This window comes from Lissotriton vulgaris, chromosome 2_1 (assembly GCF_964263255.1).
Source record: "Lissotriton vulgaris chromosome 2_1, aLisVul1.2, whole genome shotgun sequence".
NCBI classification, from domain to species: Eukaryota; Metazoa; Chordata; class Amphibia; order Caudata; family Salamandridae; genus Lissotriton; species Lissotriton vulgaris.
The window spans coordinates 59,241,864-59,263,567 of NC_141687.1; the positions used below are offsets into that span (position 1 = coordinate 59,241,864).

Below are 21,704 nucleotides of genomic sequence, written 5' to 3' on the forward strand. Positions count from 1 at the left end.
AAGAATTGTGGCCACAGCTCACCAACCTGGCTTTAAACTACTTGTCTTGCCCACTCGCAAGTGTGTCTTCTGAACGGGTTTTCAGTGCGGCTGGTGGGATTGTAACTCCCAAACGGAGCCGCCTCTCGCCCAAAAATGTGGAGAGGTTAACAATGATCAAGATGAATCAGCACCTCATACCACCAGATATAAGAGTACGAGAGAGCGTGCCGGATGAAGAGGAGGTGGCCAGCACCATAGATGAGGGAATTTCTACTCTGTCAGGTGGCACTGACCTCACCCGGGCTGAATTCGCAGAGTATGATGACGAAGCCTTATTCTTATTCCTGGACCGTGATTCCGACTTCGAGCCCTGAAAATGAGACAACGAATCAATAACTTTCTTTTTCATCCTTATTCACTTTTATTCCTGTGTGTCTGTCTTTCTTTGTTGTGCACAGTTAATATAATTCAAACTTTAATCAGATTATCACAAAGACAAGCCCATCAGCAGAACTGTCTTCACTTGTTTGCTAATTTATTTGAAGGTGCCGCAGTCTGCATTCCTCAGGTTCACAAGTTCAGAAGAACATGCTCCTCTATCCTCCTCCTCCAGACTCCTATTTCCATCAAAGCAGAGGGCTGGTTTACGCCCAATGAAGAAAGACTCAGCACTTGTGGGGGTGTTGTTCTACCTCTTTGCAGGTGAGTTGACGGGTCTGGGGCCATTGCTGGGAAGCACTAAAAGTGGTTTGTGCCAAATCCGAGGCGGAAATTTTTTTGTGTTTTTGATGACTTGCTTGCCTTTGAGGTGCTCTTAGGGGGGGTTCCGTCTGTTTGTGGGTGAGTTTCATGGTCTGAGAGCATTGCTGGGACACTCTAATCTTGATTGCATTTGCTTTTCAGGAAATCCGTCGTGCCAACCCCGACTTATGGCCTAGCTACGCAGCGCGTTTGGACCGAAGGCCCAGAAATATTGCAAGTATGAGATTTTGCTTTTGGCCTGTTTGGGGGTGTTATGCTTCTTGGCGGGTGGGTTGCCGGGTCTTGGGGCATTCCTGGGAAGGTCTAATACCGGGTAGAAGTGGTTGGGACAAAATCCAGGCCGATTTTTTTTTGGGCTATTTCAGACATTTTGCTCTATGTAGCGTTTTCGGGGGCCTGTTTGGGGGGCTTGCTGGTGTTTGCGGGTGAGTTTCGTGGTCTGGGAGCACTGCTGGGACACTCTAATCTTGATTGCATTTGCTTTTCAGGAAATCCGTCGTGCCAACCCCGACTTATGGCCTAGCTACGCAGCGCGTTTGGACCGAAGGCCCAGAAATATTGCAAGTATGAGATTTTGCTTTTGGCCTGTTTGGGGGTGTTATGCTTCTTGGCGGGTGGGTTGCCGGGTCTTGGGGCATTCCTGGGAAGGTCTAATACCGGGTAGAAGTGGTTGGGACAAAATCCAGGCCGATTTTTTTTTGGGCTATTTCAGACATTTTGCTCTATGTAGCGTTTTCGGGGGCCTGTTTGGGGGGCTTGCTGGTGTTTGCGGGTGAGTTTCGTGGTCTGGGAGCACTGCTGGGACACTCTAATCTTGATTGCATTTGCTTTTCAGGAAATCCGTCGTGCCAACCCCGACTTATGGCCTAGCTACGCAGCGCGTTTGGACCGAAGGCCCAGAAATATTGCAAGTATGAGATTTTGCTTTTGGCCTGTTTGGGGGTGTTATGCTTCTTGGCGGGTGGGTTGCCGGGTCTTGGGGCATTCCTGGGAAGGTCTAATACCGGGTAGAAGTGGTTGGGACAAAATCCAGGCCGATTTTTTTTTGGGCTATTTCAGACATTTTGCTCTATGTAGCGTTTTCGGGGGCCTGTTTGGGGGGCTTGCTGGTGTTTGCGGGTGAGTTTCGTGGTCTGGGAGCACTGCTGGGACACTCTAATCTTGATTGCATTTGCTTTTCAGGAAATCCGTTGTGCCAACCCCGACTTATGGCCTAGCTACGCAGCGCGTTTGGACCGAAGGCCCAGAAATATTGCAAGTATGAGATTTTGCTTTTGGCCTGTTTGGGGGTGTTATGCTTCTTGGCGGGTGGGTTGCCGGGTCTTGGGGCATTCCTGGGAAGGTCTAATACCGGGTAGAAGTGGTTGGGACAAAATCCAGGCCGATTTTTTTTTGGGCTATTTCAGACATTTTGCTCTATGTAGCGTTTTCGGGGGCCTGTTTGGGGGGCTTGCTGGTGTTTGCGGGTGAGTTTCGTGGTCTGGGAGCACTGCTGGCTATATATACTTTACTTTGCAAGAGGTTTGAAGCAAATCCATGGTGGCTGAGGGGACTTAGGGCCTAGCTGCAGAGCGCGCGCGGAGTGATTTGGGAAATTTGTGAAAAAGTGACTAAGTCCCCATTTTTGTACTTTTGCTCTTTGGCTGTTTGGGGGTCTTCTACTCGTTTTCTCCTGGGTTGACGGCTCTGGGGCCATTGCTGGGAAGCTCTAATACCGGATAAAAGTGTTTTGGACCAAATCCCAGGCGGAATTTTTTTTGTGTTTTTGATGACTTGCTTGCCTTTGAGGTGCTCTTAGGGGGGGTTCCGTCTGTTTGCGGGTGAGTTTCGTGGTCTGGGAGCACTGCTGGGACACTCTAATCTTGATTGCATTTGCTTTTCAGGAAATCCGTCGTGCCAACCCCGACTTATGGCCTAGCTACGCAGCGCGTTTGGACCGAAGGCCCAGAAATATTGCAAGTATGAGATTTTTCTTTTGGCCTGTTTGGGGGTGTTATGCTTCTTGGCGGGTGGGTTGCCGGGTCTTGGGGCATTCCTGGGAAGGTCTAATACCGGGTAGAAGTGGTTGGGACAAAATCCGCGCGGAAAAGCCTTTAGTTTTGGCACTTTTTGTAACTTAGGGTTCGTTAGGGTTAGCCCTAGCACCAGGATTGCATGTGTATCGGGGTGTTCTAGATTTTTCAAACTGAGTTCTGGGGTCTTAGAGCACTCGTGAGAATGTGTAATTTTGGTTGCAAGTCATTTGAAGAAAATCCATGGTGGGAAAGGGGGGATTTGGCATAGTTAAAGAAAGCCTTTGCCACTATTCTTAACTTAGGGTTCGTTAGGGTTAGCAGTATTTCTATTGCATGTGTTTGAGTGGGGGGGATTTCGAGTCTTGGAGCGATGCTGGCTATGGCTACTTTTGCTTGGTTGCTTGCAAGTGGTTTGAATACAATCCACGGGGGGTAATGGGTAATTAGGGTACTTCGGCCTACTTTTACTTTCAAAGTAAGTTTTGTCTCCAGTTTTCTGCTAGGCCTCGTTTTTTGGGTGGGAGCACTGCTAGGAAGATCTATTTTTGTTCTAAAACACAGTTTACAGTACACCTAGCTTGAGGGGCAAGATCCGCTACATTAATTTGCCCATACTTACTTATCCTTCAAAAGGTGACTCAGAGTACGCACTTTCAAAAACATTGTACTGTCTGTCTACTAGGAAAAACAAATTGTGACTTTTTGCACTCCACAGCCTACATACCTTATATTTATTTATCAGTGGTGTTGTAATATTATATCACTTCCTGTTTTTCGTTGAATAATTACAGGCCGGGTTTCAGTCTCTGCAATGGGGAAAAAAGGATGGAGTCAGGCTTCACAGTAGCGAGCCACAATTCAGCATCAGGCAGGCAGTGGACAGGGTGTCTTCTGGTGACCAACATCGGTGGACGAAGCGTCGGCTGCAATGGAGGAGTGCCGCTAATAGGAGGATTTTTTTTCTGCGGGCAACTTACTTACCACTTCCAACAGGACCACTACAACCACACATAGATACAGTATCCCTTGCCTTTTTCTCTGACTGTGACTGCATTTCTTTGCTCTCTCTCGGCTTCTACATTGATCCCTTAACACATCACTTAGTCCACTCCACTATCTGCACCACACATAGTCATTTGTAAGTGCTCCTACGTAATTCGCAAGTCGCAGCACGCCCCAGGCCGTAGAGGACTGGGATGGCCCCAATGATGAAGCATGTCACCAAGGGGCAACCCTGGTGAGTGAGGGGACACCTAGAAAAAAAGCAATTTCTCCTTTTCTATCTACTATACCTTCTGTCAGGTTACGCAGCCCCTAAGCGCCTACCGTACTATGAAACTACATTTCCCATGAGTAGGCGGGAGACTTGCAGACTATTTAGTGAGACTATATGAGAGTACCCTTGTATGTTAGGACATCACTTCACTGATGCCTGTCTTGTCTTCTCTTACAGGTATCCTTTCCCTGCTGACCCTACCTTTACCCATCCCACATTTTTTATTTTAGTTTGTTATTTTTCTCCCTCGCCTAATGCCTCGAACACCCTGTGTTTACACTTCTGGGTGTTGGTGACATTTGGAGGTGGAACCATATTTGCATCGACTGGATCACGGGGAGTAAACGTGACACCTTCCAGACCAACCCCATTGAGTGTTGTTGTGAATGGATTTATAGTGACCAGCAAGGCTCTCGGGTATCTGGCTACAGAGACCTTATGTTGAATATAGTTATCAATAATTCCACACAGGCCCTGTACTGTCGCATTCTTTCTTTCCACAGTTGTCGATGATATATTCTTACTCTGCTTGACAAAGAACCATTGCTAATGTGAAAGAACTTCAACCGAATTAGTAGTTATACTTTACCATTTGTTAGGCTACAATGTGGCACTGCTCTACTGTACTTCTGTCACCTGCTATATTCTCAGTTGTACCGTTGAATTGCTCAGGAGGACAAACCAGATTTCATTTTCTTTTTTTTCATAGGCATGCAACTGCCACTGTGGCACACCACTACTACCACCGCTATGAGGAAATTTTATCCGACCAAGATTGCCAACGTTATTCGGTGTTTCCCGTGGAGCCAGCCCTGGGCCTAGCCCTACTTTCAAACACAAATTACAGGTAAGATAAGCGTTTGGTGGTTTGGGGGTATAATGGAGTATTAGTACGAGAGACGAGAGCCTGAAGGTAGTACTACTAAAGTCCTAGGACTCTTGGATTCACTTCACTTAGTCTGTGAGAGGCACTTAGTGTTGAAAACATTTGGGCATTTACACTTAAAGGAAGAAAATGGAACTAAACTTTCAGGAAAACAGTCAACGTTAAACCCCCACCCACCAGGCAAGCAGTAAAAAACAGGTATGCTCAGATAAAGTTTGAAAAAGTATATTTATATCCCTAACAAAATAATCTCCCGCAAGACCCTCCCTAACCCCAACGATTGTCCTTCAAAAGTCCCCAAAAACCCAACTCCCAATTCCCACCCCCCAAAAGTCTCTAAAAAAGGGGCAAGGGACACTAGGGGTGGATGCTGTTCACTTTTTGGGCCAGGGCATCATGCTCCTCGCGGAGCAAGGCGAGCTCCTGCTGAAGGCGGGACACCATCAGGGTGGTGCGGCGCAGGCGTGCCTTCACTGCCTTGCAGGTGCAAGGCCTGTGAGAAGCAGCTGTTGGCCTTGCTGCTCGGCGGTGGCGTTTGCCTTTGGCAGCCCGGCTCAGTCTCGGTGGACCACTGTGCTGGGTCACGGTGGCAGCCGGTGAGGCCACGGAGGACGACGTTGTCGTTGTTGTCGACCGCACACTTTCCACGTCCTCCAGGGCCACCAGCCGCCGATATTCCGCAACAGTGGCCTCGATTCTCCGTTGCCGGGCCGCTCTAGCCAGCTCCTTCCTCCTTGTTCGTTTGGAAGGAGAACCTATATGAAGAAAGAAAGACATAGTCTGTAACCAATGCTCTTTAAGATTAACTCAATCATTCAGCAGAAATGTGTGCTGCAGTACAACTAGCAACTTGCAAGCGCATTACATAACTATTGAGGCCAGTATCTATCTAACCTCACACTTCTTCATCCTTGCTCTAACATTAGTGGGAGTTTAAGGAACAAATTCTATGAGCACTGTGGACTTCCATTGGAGTCGACTATGAAAGTACACCAGTCTTATTCTTCTTCTTGTCTCTTGTTTTGGAAAATTGGTACGTTATTTTCTGCAAGCCGGCATAATGCCAGCGCGGTAAACTTGCACCCGAGAAAAAGAGACGCACGCCATGAGGAGTGACCTAGACTTGCGTTGCCGTTGCGTTACTGTACCCGTCCAGTACATGCAGGTGGTGAATCTCTTACTTTTCTATTACGGGTGGCACTGAGAATACTCTGTTACAACTCAAGGGCTACTGCTTAATTAATTTAACTTTCACCCTACAGTGGAAATGAGTACTAGAAATGGAAAATTGAAGAAGATAAATAATCTGATTATCTATCACTTCACATGGGATGTTTTTGCTTATATATGGGATGACTTTAGGTGCTTTGCTTTTTATTGAGTGACAGGCAGTGATACATCCACACATGAATGACTGAGTACTACTAAACTTATTAAGAGAGGTAGGGAGTGGCCACCATAATAACCGGATCTATGCAGTGCTTGCAATACAAACTACTGCTACTATTTATGGTAGTATTTGGACAAAATTAAAAGTTCTTTTCCTTGCCTTTCCTACACTGGAACGGACGTGCGGGTGCAGTGTTAGTGTTACATGCTCTTCAAAGTTACACTTACTTCATCCACTGACCGTCTACTCTCTCTAGATCATGGGTACTCACAAACTTTCTCTCAGGGGCTACATTTACAGTGTAGTTTGGGGCCGAGGGCCGCACTGGTGGGGGCGGAGTCAGAGGGGGCGGGGCTAAAGCAAAACGATAACTTGTGACCATGAGGTTGCACACAGGTCCCTGCAGCAGATGCCCTCATCCACTGAGCCACCAGACCCAGCATTTACATACATCTCTCTCCCTCCTGCTGTCCCTCCTGCCCTCCCTCCATCTCTCTCTCCCTCCTGCCCTCCCTCTCCCTCTGTCATCTCACTGTGTGTGTGTCTATCTGTGTCAGCCTTCAGCCCGGGTTGAGACCGCTTCCTCAACGCGCACACACAGACAACAACACCAAAGTACTTAACAGGTCTTTAAAAGACCATTAACATATTATTGAGGCTTTGTTTGTTTTAGCGCCCCTGCTTCTCCACCCTGACAATCACTGCTTGCCCGGCCCCACAGAGCAGAGGCTTAGTTCTATTTCACCTCTTTGTGGCCTTGCATCTCCACTCTGCTCTGTGGGGGCCGGGGGAGCAGTGATTGTCAGAGTGGAGATGCAGGGGCGCTAACAGGTGAAATACAAAAAAGCCTCTGCTCTGTGGGGGCCGGGGGAGCAGTGATTGTCTGCAAGGTCAGCGCACCGCCAACGAAGGCTTGCCGGGCCACCACCGGCCCGCGGGCCGTACTAGGAGTACCCCTGCTCTAGATACACATATGCTATCTAAGAGTCAGATAGTAGCATGATCCAGGTATATGGACACATACAGTTTCTGTGTCACCCACCCAGGCTGTTGTCCTTCCACCCATCATTGCTTCATCATTCACCCAGCCATGCATCTCATATTCTTGCCTTCCCAGCTAGTCTTCAATCTCAATAAGTAAGGAATATATAAGAGCTTACCTCTGGCCGCCACCACCACCGTCTCAACTCTCACAGCTGCCGCCGCCGCCTCCTCCCCTGAAGCATCGCCCGATTCGCCCTCCGCCTCGGTGTCGAGCACCACCACCTCCACACTGGCCCCGCCACCAGATGTTCCACCTACAAAGTACATTTAAGAATGTTAGAATAAAGCAGTCACTAGTATTTGGTCTAGGAATGAAGACATGTGAAAACAATGTAATTTGTGACTGTCGTTAAAGTTAAAAAAAAAATGTCCCTTTTTCCAGGGAAGGTTGTCTTGCTGCACTTTTTGGCACAACTGATGAAGGCTGTTTTTTTAACACGCACCATTTTTCTCCACACAGACAGAAGATGGACTTCTAACAACAAGATCAAGTTGAAACCAGGTGAGAGCTCGGCTCGACCACAAGAAATGTCTTCAATTAATCGTCAGCACTAACCACTTTTCCATTATCAGTTAAACGTTTAGTTTTATTATGACTTCATTTTAATAAATGTGTTTACTTTTAATAAAGCTTTTAAACTTAAATACAATCTGTGTTTTTTGGTCCAGACTAGAGTGACTGAGCGAAAGGTTTTGCAATTTTTGCAAGCATGAGTCCAGATAGAACACTTCAAAAGACATTATGGACAATCCCAGAGGACTGCACTAAGTTGATAGAGCTATTGCTGACTAGAATCATGGGAGTTTCGCCAACCGTGCAATCTTAGTTAGCTACACAGACAGACTAATAAGAATAATCTAGTAATACCACAGGGAGTCATAGTAGAGGCAGGATAAGAATTTAGATACAGTCTACAAGAAGAGCAAAGACAATTTTGAAAAAAGTCAAATGAGGAACGCTAGGAAAAATAGGTACTAGTCTAAAATGAAAACTTACTGGGGCCAGCAGAGGAGCCCTCGCCTGCCCGATCCTGGCCCTGTTGATGAACAGCATCCGCCGCCTGCTGCTCCTGTGTCCTCCTCTCGCCCCTGGGGGGAGCTGACGTACAACATGAAAGAAAGAACAGAAAACATGGATGATTGTTGCTTGTCAATGTCAACCAAATCAAACATTTCAAAAGAACAATAACAAAATATTTCTGCGAAATTATATTGATTATGGTTACTTTTCATTTATATGCGGACCTGTGACTTCGAAAGTCACGTAACTCACTAAACAAAGTACTGAAACGTTCACCTAGGACTGGCAGGCAGCAGTCCGCAGGCAAGACGCAAAGTGACAGACAAACTCCATTGTGATTTCAGTCAGATCAGTGACAACACTAACAGTTGCCTGCTACATTACCAGTCATTTAAATATTCAAACTATCAATCCACCGCCACTATTTTTCTTATTGTCAGGGTTACAAAGGAAGGGGCAGATTTAAGCCCTTGCGGCTCTTTTGCGCCGTTCTTGCGTGACTTTTGTGACGCAGCAGCTAAACAAAAAAGGGCGCCATGGTGCGGCGTATAATATTATAACAACGTGACGCATTTGGGAGATGCATCCCGTTATAAAGCCCTGCGCCATCAGGGGGCGTTCCGGCGCAAGGGAGGGCATTCCTGCGCTGGAACACATCCTAATAGTGGCTGAGGGAAATCTACAAAATATCAATCAGTCACCTTTAGGACAATGATGCGTCACACAAACCCTGCACCTGCTTGAAGCAGACGTACGGCTTGACCCAGCATTGGGGAGATAGGGTACCCCAGAGCATTGATGGAGCTGCGCCATCGTTGCGACGCAACTCCAGCAGTAAAGCTTCGGTGACGTTTTGGGCCCATGGGGCGCCGCCGCCGCATTGCAAATACGGCGCACCATGTTTGGTGGTGGTAGCGGGCCGCACAATTAATGGCGCATCCCTGCTACTTTGCAGGGATGCGACGGTAATTGCAATTCTGCCCCTTAGGGGCATACTTACTTACGCGTTCTGGCGCATCTCCAGAGATGCGCCAGATCAAATGCGTCACGCAAAACTACCCTTGCGACACGGCAGATGTGCCTCATTTACAATGCGGCGCGCCCTGGCGCAAGGGTAGGCACTTGCGTGACGCATCTCGTCACGTAAGAGCGGCGCATCGCTGGAGTCACGTCGCCAACGCAATGCAACTCCAGTAATGCTCAGGGCCACCCAATACTTTACATGCTGTGTCAGTCCTTTCGCCTGCTTCGAGCAGACATAAGGAATTGAATTGACGTAGCAGCGGCGCAGAAGTGCCTGCGTTAAATCTTGTAGATTTCACGCAGGCAATTTTGCGAGGCGCACAGCCGCTGGACCGCCCACCCTGCGTACTAGGAACGCACCCATTGTGGTGCAGGCCCATGGCTTTATAACGTGACGCATCTCCCTAGATGCGTCATGCTGTAAATGACTTGCAGGGATGCGGCACGTTTACGCCGCTGTTGCGTCACGCAAGGCAACGTAAACGTGGCGCAAGGGGCTTGTAAATGTAATCTGCCCCCTAGTGTCTAGCATTACGCAGTTCTGTTAAGTACACTCATACATAATAGTTACTCAGGCCAATGAGACCACGAAATAGAAAACAAATAAGCATAGTAGCAACCCCACTGAGAAGGAGAGCAGTGCACCTGAAATGCACAGAAGATTTTGAAATATAATTTAACTACAATGTAATCGTCATCAGCGGCATTATTGGCTTGCTCCATGTAAAAAACAAATATTTGCAATACAACAACACAGAGCAGGAGAAAACATCATAGTAGTGAGTGATTAAATGCCAATGGCTACTACTACTCACCAAGGCCGGGGATCTCCAAGCCGAGCTGGTCCAGCAGGTCGCGCTCGCGGTCCAGGAGGTCCGTCCAGCGATGGGTGACCTGGCTGTAGGTGCGCTGGACCCCGTAGAGGTGGGATATGGCCCAGCACACCTTCTCCCACCGCTTCCGGCGCTCCCGCATGTTATAGCCGCCGGCCGCGATCCTGCCGCCTCCCGCGATGGTCCTGGGCAGGCGGCGCTGGACAAAGTACACCAGCGCGCCCACTTCCTCCGGGCTGAATATCTCCCGGCGCGTCACCTGCTCCCCCCTCGATCTCACGCCTGCTGTCCTGCCACTGGGTCCAGCACTACTCCCCGCCGCCGCTGCGGCCCTCAAGTGCCTGGGCAGCTTCACGGCGCCTGGCTTGACCATGGTCTGGGCAGGTAAGGTAGGAAGAAGTAGAAAATTAAGAAAGAATAGGATAGGGAAGAAGAAAAGAAAAGAGTTTACAAAAGTAGTTTAAAAGTAAAGAAAAATAGCAGAAAAGACAAAAATATACAGCTAGGAAAAGAGAGGGATAGATAAGAAGCAAAATCGTAAAAAAAAAACTGAAAACAAGCAAAGGATGGGAAAGATATCAAGAGGATTAAACACCATGCCCAGACACAGGAAATGAATGAAAAACAAGATGGCCGGCGCCCGTTTCCGAGCGCGAAAGTCAGTTCGCGCGAGATTTTCCTCGCGATCTCGTGCGAACCTCTAGATTTCCCGCGCGATCTCGTGCGAACCTCTACTCGCAATGCGCTTACTGCGCGAGATTATACATAGCGGGCGGAAACGGAAATACGTCACGCAAACAAAATGGCCGCGCCCGTACTCGACCTTGGGGTAAATTCGCGTGTTGCGCTGCAAGCGGCTCGCGAATACTGCAAAAAAACTCGCGAAACAACAAGCCGCAAAAAAATAAAATGCTCATTCGCACGAATTGGCGGCTTCCGCGGTCGGTTTCGCACGACGCCGCGCCCCGCGAATAGCGCGAAAAAAACCGCAAAACGATTTCAGCAAAAGCAAAAGCAATGAGCAGGTGCAAAAGGTCAACCTCATGATTTGTAACGATTCTTTGTATTGCTTCCTGAGGGGGCCCTCCAGAATTCGGTTGCCTGCTTGCAACTATTGTGTGACCCTGCTCTGACCTTAACTGTATGCCACAAAGGTCCTGATTTACAGCTAAAGGAGCAGACAAGCAGGTGCCAGGCTGGAACTTTAAATTCTTTCAGTGACACATTAATTAGCCCCTAATTCATTATTGTCAGTTGGGGCAGGGCAGGTGTTGTAACTAATTTTGCAACAATGAAAGCACTTAGCAAGTGCAAAAGATCACTAATCAGGGCGCACTAAGGAAGCAGGTGCCAGCTAAAAAAATATTCTGTGACACATTAATCAGCCCCAAATTAATTCAGGTCACTTGAGGCAGGGAAGGTGTGCTTTGCTTTGCCGAAAATAATGTACACTGGACAACCAGAGGGTGTGGTGATGAAACAGAGGGTGGCATGGGTGGGCCAGAGGGTGGCATGAGTAGTCAGAGAGTGGCAGTGGTGACAGAGAGTGGCAGTGATGAAGAAGAGTGTCCCAAACAGGCTGGACATGTAGAAACAACAAGTTCGCAAAACTTGCGACCCGACAGGTAAGTTCGCAAATTGCGAAATTGTAAAAACCCTCGCGAACTGGCAGAAACACGGGCGAACACAAAAAAAAAAAAAAATCCGCAAATTCGCGGGAATTCGCGGATTTTGCGGATTGCGAATCCGCAAATCCGCAAAATTCGCGAACGCGAGATCCGCAAAATTCGCCCATGCTTAGCTGTATATAGGTATATGAAGCAAAAAGGTTAGTGCTATGTGGTTTCCTTAAGGAATATGATGTCTCACCTGAGTATGAGGTTATGCCATGGAGATGAGGTTATCTCTGATAACCTTATAACTCAACTGGACACACAAGACTATACCTGCTCTTACACCTTTGCACTGGAAATATCTACCTGCATTACACCGCATTGAACTATACATCTGCATAAAAGGCTGACTTGGGCATACATCTATGGGTGGAATCCCTGTGAAAATGAGTCTACCCTTAGATATATATTTGTATATATTTAGATGAGGCTGCCCTGTACCTATATGGCTTTTCCTGACCATATCAGACTACGCCGGCCCACATAAGACTGTACCAGGCATATGACACATGGGCCTTAGCATATGATGAATGAGGCTTGGCATACGGATGTTCTGCCTTTAGCGTCTAAGCTCACACTTGGGATTCTGAGGATATAACTGGGCGCTTGTGGTTATGTCTGGGCATTTCAGGAGTTAACTGGATATTGAGGCTCTGCCTGGGAATGTTGAGGATAAGGCTGGGTATGTCAGGTTAAGTCTTGGCTTTTCAGGGGATGAATATGAATGGGTACATGATGGTTGCAACTTGGCATTTGGCACCCTGGCTGGACATTTGATGGATGAGCTTGGGCATTGGAGGCTGTGCCCGGCATTGTGTTCGGGATGTACCTGCACGTTTGATGTTGTGCCTGACTGAGGGACTGACTGATAACTCTTCTGTGGTACTCTCACCCCAACTGAGCTCCCTTTGAGGAAGGGCACGGGCAGACGATGCAGCTTGAGCAGTTCAGGCTGAAAGGTGACTTTTGTCACTAGGTACATGTGGTTTTACTCCTATGATGACTGTGCCATGTCACTGGGGTATCTCCGTGTGAAAGGGCTCTGACGCTGCACCCCTAGGATATCATGGGGCACCGCAGCATACTGTGGTCTTACCCCGCTAACATTCGGCTTGTGACCAAAATAAATCTTATCTCCATTGGTAGCATATCGTTGTGTGATTAGTCGTGCATGTATTTTACTCTTTTTTACAACTCACTAGACAGCTTTCGCTGTCAATTAATAGACCTATTGTTACATAGACCTTTACACATTCTTAGAGTGGGCTCTTTACTTGTGTCATTAAGTGATGTAATCATGGGGGTGTGAAGTCACTCTGTTCGGCGAACGGATATCACTGGTTAGTGTGTAGTGAAGCAGTAGGTATGCAGTTCCTATGGGGGTAGTCTAGAGGATCAAGGGGAGACGGGACTCCAGCTAAGGGTAGGAAGGGAGGGGAGAGCTCCAATAGGGAGAAAGGGCCCTCGCACACCCCGAGAGGTGTCATGTTTCATCATAGGGCAGCTCCTTTTTGGGACCGGCGCTGCAATGCCCAACGGGCCTTGCAGAGACCTCTTTGCCAGAGGTCTTCTATGTTGTTTGCCAGGAGGCCCTAGACGATGGGGCGGTGGGGCAAATATGTAGTATGTAAATAGTTCCATGCGGAGTGGCAAAACTCAAAAAACTCCACTAGTGGAGTGGAGTTTACCACCCACCCTTATCAGAGACCCACTCTCAGACCCACTCAGACACTCAGATATCCACCTACAGTTCCACTCAGAATCTCTTACACGCACTTATAAACCTACTCAGACACTCATACACCCACTGAGATACTCATGCACTCACTCATACACTTAAGTCCTGATTACGATGTCGGGCGATCTTATCGGCCTGGAAACCGCACAACCATAGGCCAGCGATTCCGTCCATACAATTAGGATATGACCTTCCATAAGGTGGTCGAAAACATCCATTTTGCTATGGCAGCTTGTGTGGCGGGCGGAAAGGCCCACAGCACAACCTGCAATAACAAAATATATGTTTGTAAGCATTCCTTTACTGTGTGGCAGGCCCCTCACAGTGCCAGCCATACGGTGCAGGGATGCTTAGGGGGGCACAGACCCTTTTGTGGAGGGTCAGGGGGGAAGCGTCCTTGCTAGGCGCCCCCAAGACACTTTCCGACAATCTTTTCATGTCGGAAAGGCCGACACGAAATGGCTGTCGTAAAGTGCCATCATATCCTGATAGTGGAGCTGAGCCTGGCTCTGCCGTCATTAGGGAATTATGGTGGGTTCTGACACACCGGCGTGCTCCTTGACCACGTCGTAAGTGCTGTGGACGGTCCCTCTGCTCGATGCCTCCGCCGCTGCATCATAATGTGGCAGGCGGACTGCAATGTCAGATGTCGGCGGACTGCAAACGACGGTCAGTCAGTTGCAGTGCGCCCGACATCGTAATCCGGCCCTTTGTGTCAAAGGTTAGTGGATACAGTTAGAAAATAACATTTTAAAAATCTTACAAATTCACTTAAAAAAACCAAAGGTTATATGGACATTATAGAATTTTAAAAAACAGAACATCATTGAAAAAAGCAAAGGTAATGGGATGTTTGGTTAAGAAATAGAAAACAAAATGTAGAAATTCACTGAAAAAAACACAACAAAGGTTGCAGGGCAGTTATACTTAGGCTCAGATTTCACTCATAGACAACCAGTGACATTCAGCAGTTATAGCTACCTGAGCAAACTTTAACTTACTCCCCCCCGCAATGCACTGCTTATAACCTCACATATTGCATCACTCATGACATGGTAAATGACATCATCCAGTGTTTTCTAAACGTTTTTGCGTGTCAAACGTACATACTAAGGTACCACAAAAGTTAAATCAGTATGCTTTGTGTACTACTAATGAGTGATTCCTTTTTTTAACATAGTTTATGTGAGTCTCTATGTAACTGTGTGTATCCACGTGTGAGTGGATGTCTGAGTGACTGTACAGGTTTGTGAGTGTGTGTGTTGGTGTGTGAGTCGCTGTTTGACCGGTAAAAGCACAAACTTCACAGCTCAGCTGTTAACTCCCTTGCAATACCACTCAAAAAGAATATATCTGTGTTAACAGAATGCTTTATGTGATTATCTTAATTAAAGCCAAGACTGGCTTCCAAGCACCCTTCACATTTGCAGATTGACTAGTTGCGCACATTTACATTTCTTTCATGCAAGCAGGCACCCTGGCAAGAAGGCTTGTTTAGCTGTCTGCCTCTCCCTCATTTGCACAGCACAGGAGACTCCCTGCCTTACATTTCATCCAAGGCATTTTAGTTCTCGCAATTAACCGCTCTGGGGCGGTCGTCTTTACCAAAAAAGTATGGTAACTGTATTTGGTAAATTTAAAAAAGTATGGGCACGTCATGCCCCTCCAATCCTGACCACTTTTGACAACTGCCGGTGCAAGACGTTTTTTAGCGCTCAGCCTTGGCCTCTCCTTCTCCATGGATTCCTTCACTACTGCCCTCATCTTTCCATAACCACTCTTTCTCAAGCATTTAATTTGTTTATTAGCACTACTCATACCAGTGATGGGTGTCAGAGCACTTCACATCACACACAGATACGGAGACAAAGAATCATATATGTGTAAATCAGTCTATAGAAAAATGTTACATCAAAGAATGAGGCTTAAAAGGCGTAGGAATCACATGTCATCCATACTTGTAGGCAGAATATTTTAAGAGTGTTTGGTCTAGAGAAGCAAAACTCAGGATTTCGCACATAATACACTGTCTGGGTTTGGCTTTACAAAAAAGAATGTATTTCCACCTAAATTAACCATTGTTAGCAACATTAAGATGATGAAAGGCTGTGTAAAAAAAATAATGCTCTAACCTATACTATGCAGTTTGCATGCAGCCCTTTAATGACAGTTCATAGGTCATTGTTCTATATACGGAGTGTAATTTATGAGCTGCAAGAAACAAAAGATGTATGTAACAAAAGCAGTAACCTACTGAGCTATCCACATAAAATACAGTTCTGTGGTTTGTAGGGTACACGTTCTATACAGCAGGGATATTAACCCTCTGCACTACCTTAATATGAATAAAAATGGCAACTAGACTCTGATCTCTCCCCAGCAGAAACATTAATCACCAACGTTATATTGACATTTTTACTGTTGACTGAAAACTGCTGGCCACACAAGGAACTCTGCGGCAGGTGTTTTTAAATGCATAAGTTATTTCTACAGACAGCGACTGCCTTCAGCTTTTGAAATCACTCACTGGTTTCCCAGGCTGGCCCTGGAGACCATTCCCAGAATGAATGCGTCATGAATGTACGGATAGACTCAGGGCCAGTAATCAATAACCCGACGTAATAGAAAAAGAGGCTGCATCCCAGAGGTTCCAAGTGCTAAAGAGCTGCTGCACCTCCAAACCTCCCTTGGCACAGGGTGTCCACATGCCTCAAGGGCACCCCCGTTTAAAGGGCTAAGGGGCTTATTATGAGGCCTTGCGTCACTTTTGCGCCGCCGGTGCGTCACTTTTTGTGACACACCAGCGGCGTAAAAAATGCCCCTTGTTGCACCATATTTACAAAGTGATGCATCTCGGTAGATGCGTCAATTTGTTAACCCCTGCGCCACATGATACCTGCGCCAAGTAGAATGTATGCAGGAGGGGCGATCCGACACAAGAAAGGTCGTAGAAGTGACGCAGTGAAATCTATAAGATTTCACTTCACCACTTCTAGGACACAAATCTTATGCCTGCCTCAAGGCGTATGGCTGACCCAGTCACAATTAACATGGGACTTGCCCTTGTGTAATGACCCATTGTTGGAGTTACGTCACTTTTGTGACATACTCCAGCAATGCGTCATTACTGCACCTACAGATACGTCAGAAATACTGACGTATCTGTAACTCCTTGCGACATGATGCGTCATACTGTACATATGGTAATTGGTGCCTTGAAGGCGGGCGCAATGAAAAGTGATATATCACTTTTTTCTCGCAGCGATGCGTCACTTTTCATAAATGAGGCCCTAAGATTTCACTAAGGTAACCAGTACGCAGGGGCGGGGCTTCCATTGGTGCAGCAGTCACTGGTCTGATGGAAAACCTCCTAACTTCCCTCTAGGGTAACATGCCTCTGTCTACCACGCACCCACCAGCTAGTGAGGTTAACAGGTTTACTACTCACGGGTAACAAGCAGTGGCGACTCCATGAGTCCGACCTCACGATCTTGGCACTGAGGGCATCTGTAAAAAAAATAAAAGCATGTCAAAAACAGCAAACAGCATGTCACATAAAATCATCTTAAAAATATGATATGAAGCCATGTATTCACCACCAATCCCGTACTATGACCAATACCAACATGCACTGGGCCTCTGGTGACGAGACCCCAGTGGGTGGAGAAACAGCGTTGTCCCTGCTCTGAGCGTCTTTGAGGTCGGCCACAGCAGGTTCAGAGGGTTGAAATAAGTAACCTATTTGCAGGTGGAATCCGTGGCGGACATGGGGTGGGCTCAGGTGGTTCTCATGTGAGTTGATATACACGGGTTTCGATAGCAGATACGGACTATGAGGCTCGTGTAACTGTAGGTACACTGGTACTTGTCAAAATATCTCCTTTGTGCTTGCCCCTTGCTCCTGCCCCTTAGACCCATGCATCTTTCTTCGTCATACTTCATGCAGACCTTGCGTCAACGTGTTCCTTCTGCTCTGGCCACCACTAAACCTTACATGTGCCCTACGGGAGCAGCGCCCCCCCTCCTCCCCCCGACCCACTGAACTGGACATGCAGCTCCAGTCGCTACTCCGCTGGTGACAGCCTTTCTTCTGGTGGTCAATGCTGCTCATGGGGTCAGGATGCTGAAAAGAGAATCTTTGGACCATGCATGATAAGGCATGGTATGGTATAGTATAGTATGAAATGGTATGATACAGCATGATATAGAATGGTATGGTATGGTATGGTATGGTATGGTATGGTATGGTATGGCATGGTATGGTATGGTACAGTATCCAAGCAGAAGTACAGCATAAGACAAGAACATCTGAGCGCAAATACAGCATAAAACAAGTCTGTATACCTAATCACCTTGGGCTAAGCCCGCCCTCTACAAATCCAATATTCATTCATTCATTCATTCATTCAACTACAAGTACATCTGGGTAGCTCTCCACGTGCCAATAATGCCCGTAGACAGGGCCCCCCTGATGCTGGTCTATTTCACAACCAGTTGAACGACACTCATTGCATGCTTGGCTCTGTCCCACTACTCACATGGAAACTACCTTCCCCCTAGTCCGGCTTCCTATGTGGAGTATTGTAATGCTACGGTTCACATGAAAACCTGATGCTGAAAGCAGTAATTCACTGCTATGAAGTAGCACCAGTGGTGGGGAGAGGCCAATGGATATTACTCCTCTGTCCAGTTCCCCCGCGAACACCCGTTCGCACAGCGCTCACTGTGTTTAGTCTTTTCTCTGATGTAATTTTGCTATTTGGGGAACTGCTTAATTTTACTGCATAACCATCTCTGCTAACTTTCACTTAATTAGTTCTTACATCTGTCTGAAATAGCTCAGTTAGCGCATTCCTCGGTTAGTTAGTACTGTATATTTAGCGCTGTCAACTACATTGTTTTATTTGATACTTTGTAGCTGCTTGTGGCAACTTTGTGTATCTGATTGTGGCTACTTTGTGTATCTGATTGTGGCGACTTTGCCCCATGCCGCTAACTCCCAGTTTTTCGTGCCCGCCGCCACGCCCCCACCTCAGCGTCCCTCCCTCCTCCCTTCCAACCTAATAGAGGCCTTGCCGTGGGCACTCCACCGGTACGCTAAAGTAATTCTAATAACAACTGCCCCTAAAAAAGGTTATATTTCTTTACAAAATAGTCCTCATGGATACAATAATCATTTCCATGAATGGATTCGATTATCAGAATTTTGAGTTTTTATTACAAAATATAAATTCAACTAAAGGAATATAGGAATTACCCCAGCCAAAGTAATATCAGAGAACAAAAAACAAAAAGCAGGTGTTAAAAACTGACAAAACAAGACATTTGAACACATACAGGCAAAAAGACAGTGACCAACATTTGTATATAACACTAAGGTCATTTATTATAAAAAACAAAACACTGCTGCACCCAGAACAAAGAAGATTCAAACCATAGTATAACGGGTCAGAGTGTGTGTTGACGGCGTTTCGATCACCTGAGAATTTGGGATCATTATCAGGACTGAAGATCAATATTGCTTAGCATAATACATGATTGGTATATTATAAAACAACTGATTTTTTTTACAGCAATCTGTAATAACAAACAACAGGCCTCGCACATTTTGTGCCTGTTTAAGAATTTCATACAAACATGAACCGCCTGAAATAAAGAGGGAAGAAAGAGAGAAAAAAATAAGAAATGAAAGATTTAAATAAAAGGATTTCAGTTACTGACCCATCCGAAGTCCAACACATACCCTATTGTTAGTTTAATATATCTTTTTTAAATATTTTTTACAGTAATAAATGTATTAATTTTTTTTTTTTTAATGTTATTGTACAATTTTTTAAAATATTTTATTATGTAGCACTTGTAGTGATAACAATAGCTAATATAATGAATTAAAAATAATTTGTGAGGTTTTATGTTTAAATAATAATTTTAGATGTTTTTAATGTGATGTTAATTTTTGGCACTTTCTTAAAGTATATATTTTTATTTTATTTTAATGTTTGCAGATTTTTATTTTATGTTTGCAAGTTATACATTTGTTATATATTTTTATATTATGATTAGACTTTTTAAATTGCAGTATTACTTTTAAAGTTAATATACATTTTAAAGTTTATATAGTCAATAATACTTACAATTCAATATATTTACCTATTTTCTGACAATAGTGTTCTATAACCTCATAGCTGCTATTACACATTCCTCCTCAGTGCTGCGCTGTCCATTAGAACTAGTGCTGAATGGACGTTCAATGGTCGTGCGCAGCACTGGGGAGGTAGCGCTGCTGACGACCATTGCCGTCAGCAGCACTTAAGGGGATATTTTACATACAAAATGTATTAAGTCAATATTTTTGTCCTCAATAGTTACTTGGTGTTTTCTTTGTCATTGATATTTTGTCATACAACCATACAACCACAACGGTGATCCTGTCCTGGGAGCTGTCCGCAGCCTTCACAAAGGCCTCAAATGTGAGGGCTTGTAGGTGTGGCCAGAATGTGGAGGACATCAGTACCAGGGTTCCCCACGCCCCTCCCGTATGCTCATGTCTTTGGGTCCACCCACTGCCTAGTCAAATTACTTTCCTGCCGGACCCAGTATTAAAAAGACTTAAAGAAGCAGAGTCAGGAAGAGGAGCCTGTACACAAGAGATCAGAATATATACTTTTACGACGCGTTTTTTATACCGCAATACAATCACAACGCTTTCATTACTCGACTGCGTTGTGACCATGTAGTGCCATTACAACGAAAGTCGTTACAACGATTTGCGCTAGATGGTGCTCTGGATGGCGCCCTGGATTTAGGATTGGTATGATTTACTATTCCAACTCCAGTGTGTGCAACACTAGGGAAGGTGTAGGAATAGTAAATCATATTATTCCTAAGTCTACAGTGCCATCTAGTGCAAGTCGTTGTAACGACTTGTGTTGTAAAGGCACTTCCTCGCCAGAACGCCGTCGACGTAACAACCGCGTTGTGGTTGTATGGCGGTGTATAAACCGCGTAGTAAAGGTTGTTTCCCACATTTGATGGACCATTGAAGCGGGTTCATCATAGTAAAGGGTGAGGTCTTGTACCACATGGCATGTCATGGTTAGAGCCAGTAATAAAGGCTCCTTGGAAACTGGAGTGCATGTTTCTGTGGTGATAAAGGAAAGATCCAGAACTGAGAATTTGTTCATTTTTTTCCGATAATTCGGGAAAAGCAAGCAAGAGTGGACCTCAAATATGGCAAATATCTGGTACGCAAGAAGTCAAAAAGAACTTAAGCAATTTGCTTTTGGACTTCGCAGTAGACCAATCTAGACTTGGCTCTGCATCAGATTCCCATATTGCAAAAATAGTAAAGACTTGCATCAACTATGGAGGGAACGCTTGAATGTTGGGGTACGGTAGGGGATTCAGGTGAGCGAAGGCTGATAGCAATTACATAGATTTGACTCCAAAAATACAAAATAGGGAATACCCTGCTCAATATTCACGCGAGGGACTGGGGTAACCCATCAAATAAACATATCAAATGTTGCCCATTGTACATAACATATACAAGAATGAAACACAGAAAATTCTCACAAGGGAGAAGAAGGTGGAGAATACGTTATAAGCAAGCTCTAAAGAAAGACATAATCATTTAAAAATATTTTTTTTTATATATACAGATATTCCAATCTTTACAAATCACAAATAACTCTAATTTGCCCCACACACAAATTCACATTAGCCCCATCAAACATCCCTCTATAAAAAACATCAATACAATACATGAAATACACTAAATGAAAACCAAAGAAGGGAAGTAAGCCTGAGGACAACAGGGTCCCAACAGGAGGAGAGACACCCTCCTTGTAGTGCAGTACATGGACTCACCACACTTTTGACAAAAAGTGTATCATGCCCTACACAACTTTCAAACTGTTGATGCTTCGGTCCCAGTAATGTTATTTCGCAGGACTATTCTCAGGACTTGGTGAGGGTTATATTATACGTAGGGTACTCCAGGGACGCATAAGGAATTAAAAAATACCCCTGTTTACCTCCATGTAATCTGGAACAAATCCA

At 45.8% G+C, this 21,704-nt stretch overlaps 1 protein-coding gene across 1 annotated transcript in view; it reads right to left on the minus strand.

Annotated features, from left to right (window-relative positions):
- The window catches only part of PLCD4 (phospholipase C delta 4), a 380,183-nt gene that overhangs the window by 277,932 nt on the left and 80,547 nt on the right, over positions 1-21,704 (minus strand). Inside the window, exon 2 of the mRNA XM_086954454.1 lies at positions 17,092-17,150. Coding sequence (XP_086810580.1) covers positions 17,092-17,150 — 59 coding nt within the window. The remainder of the gene's footprint in view (positions 1-17,091; positions 17,151-21,704) is intronic.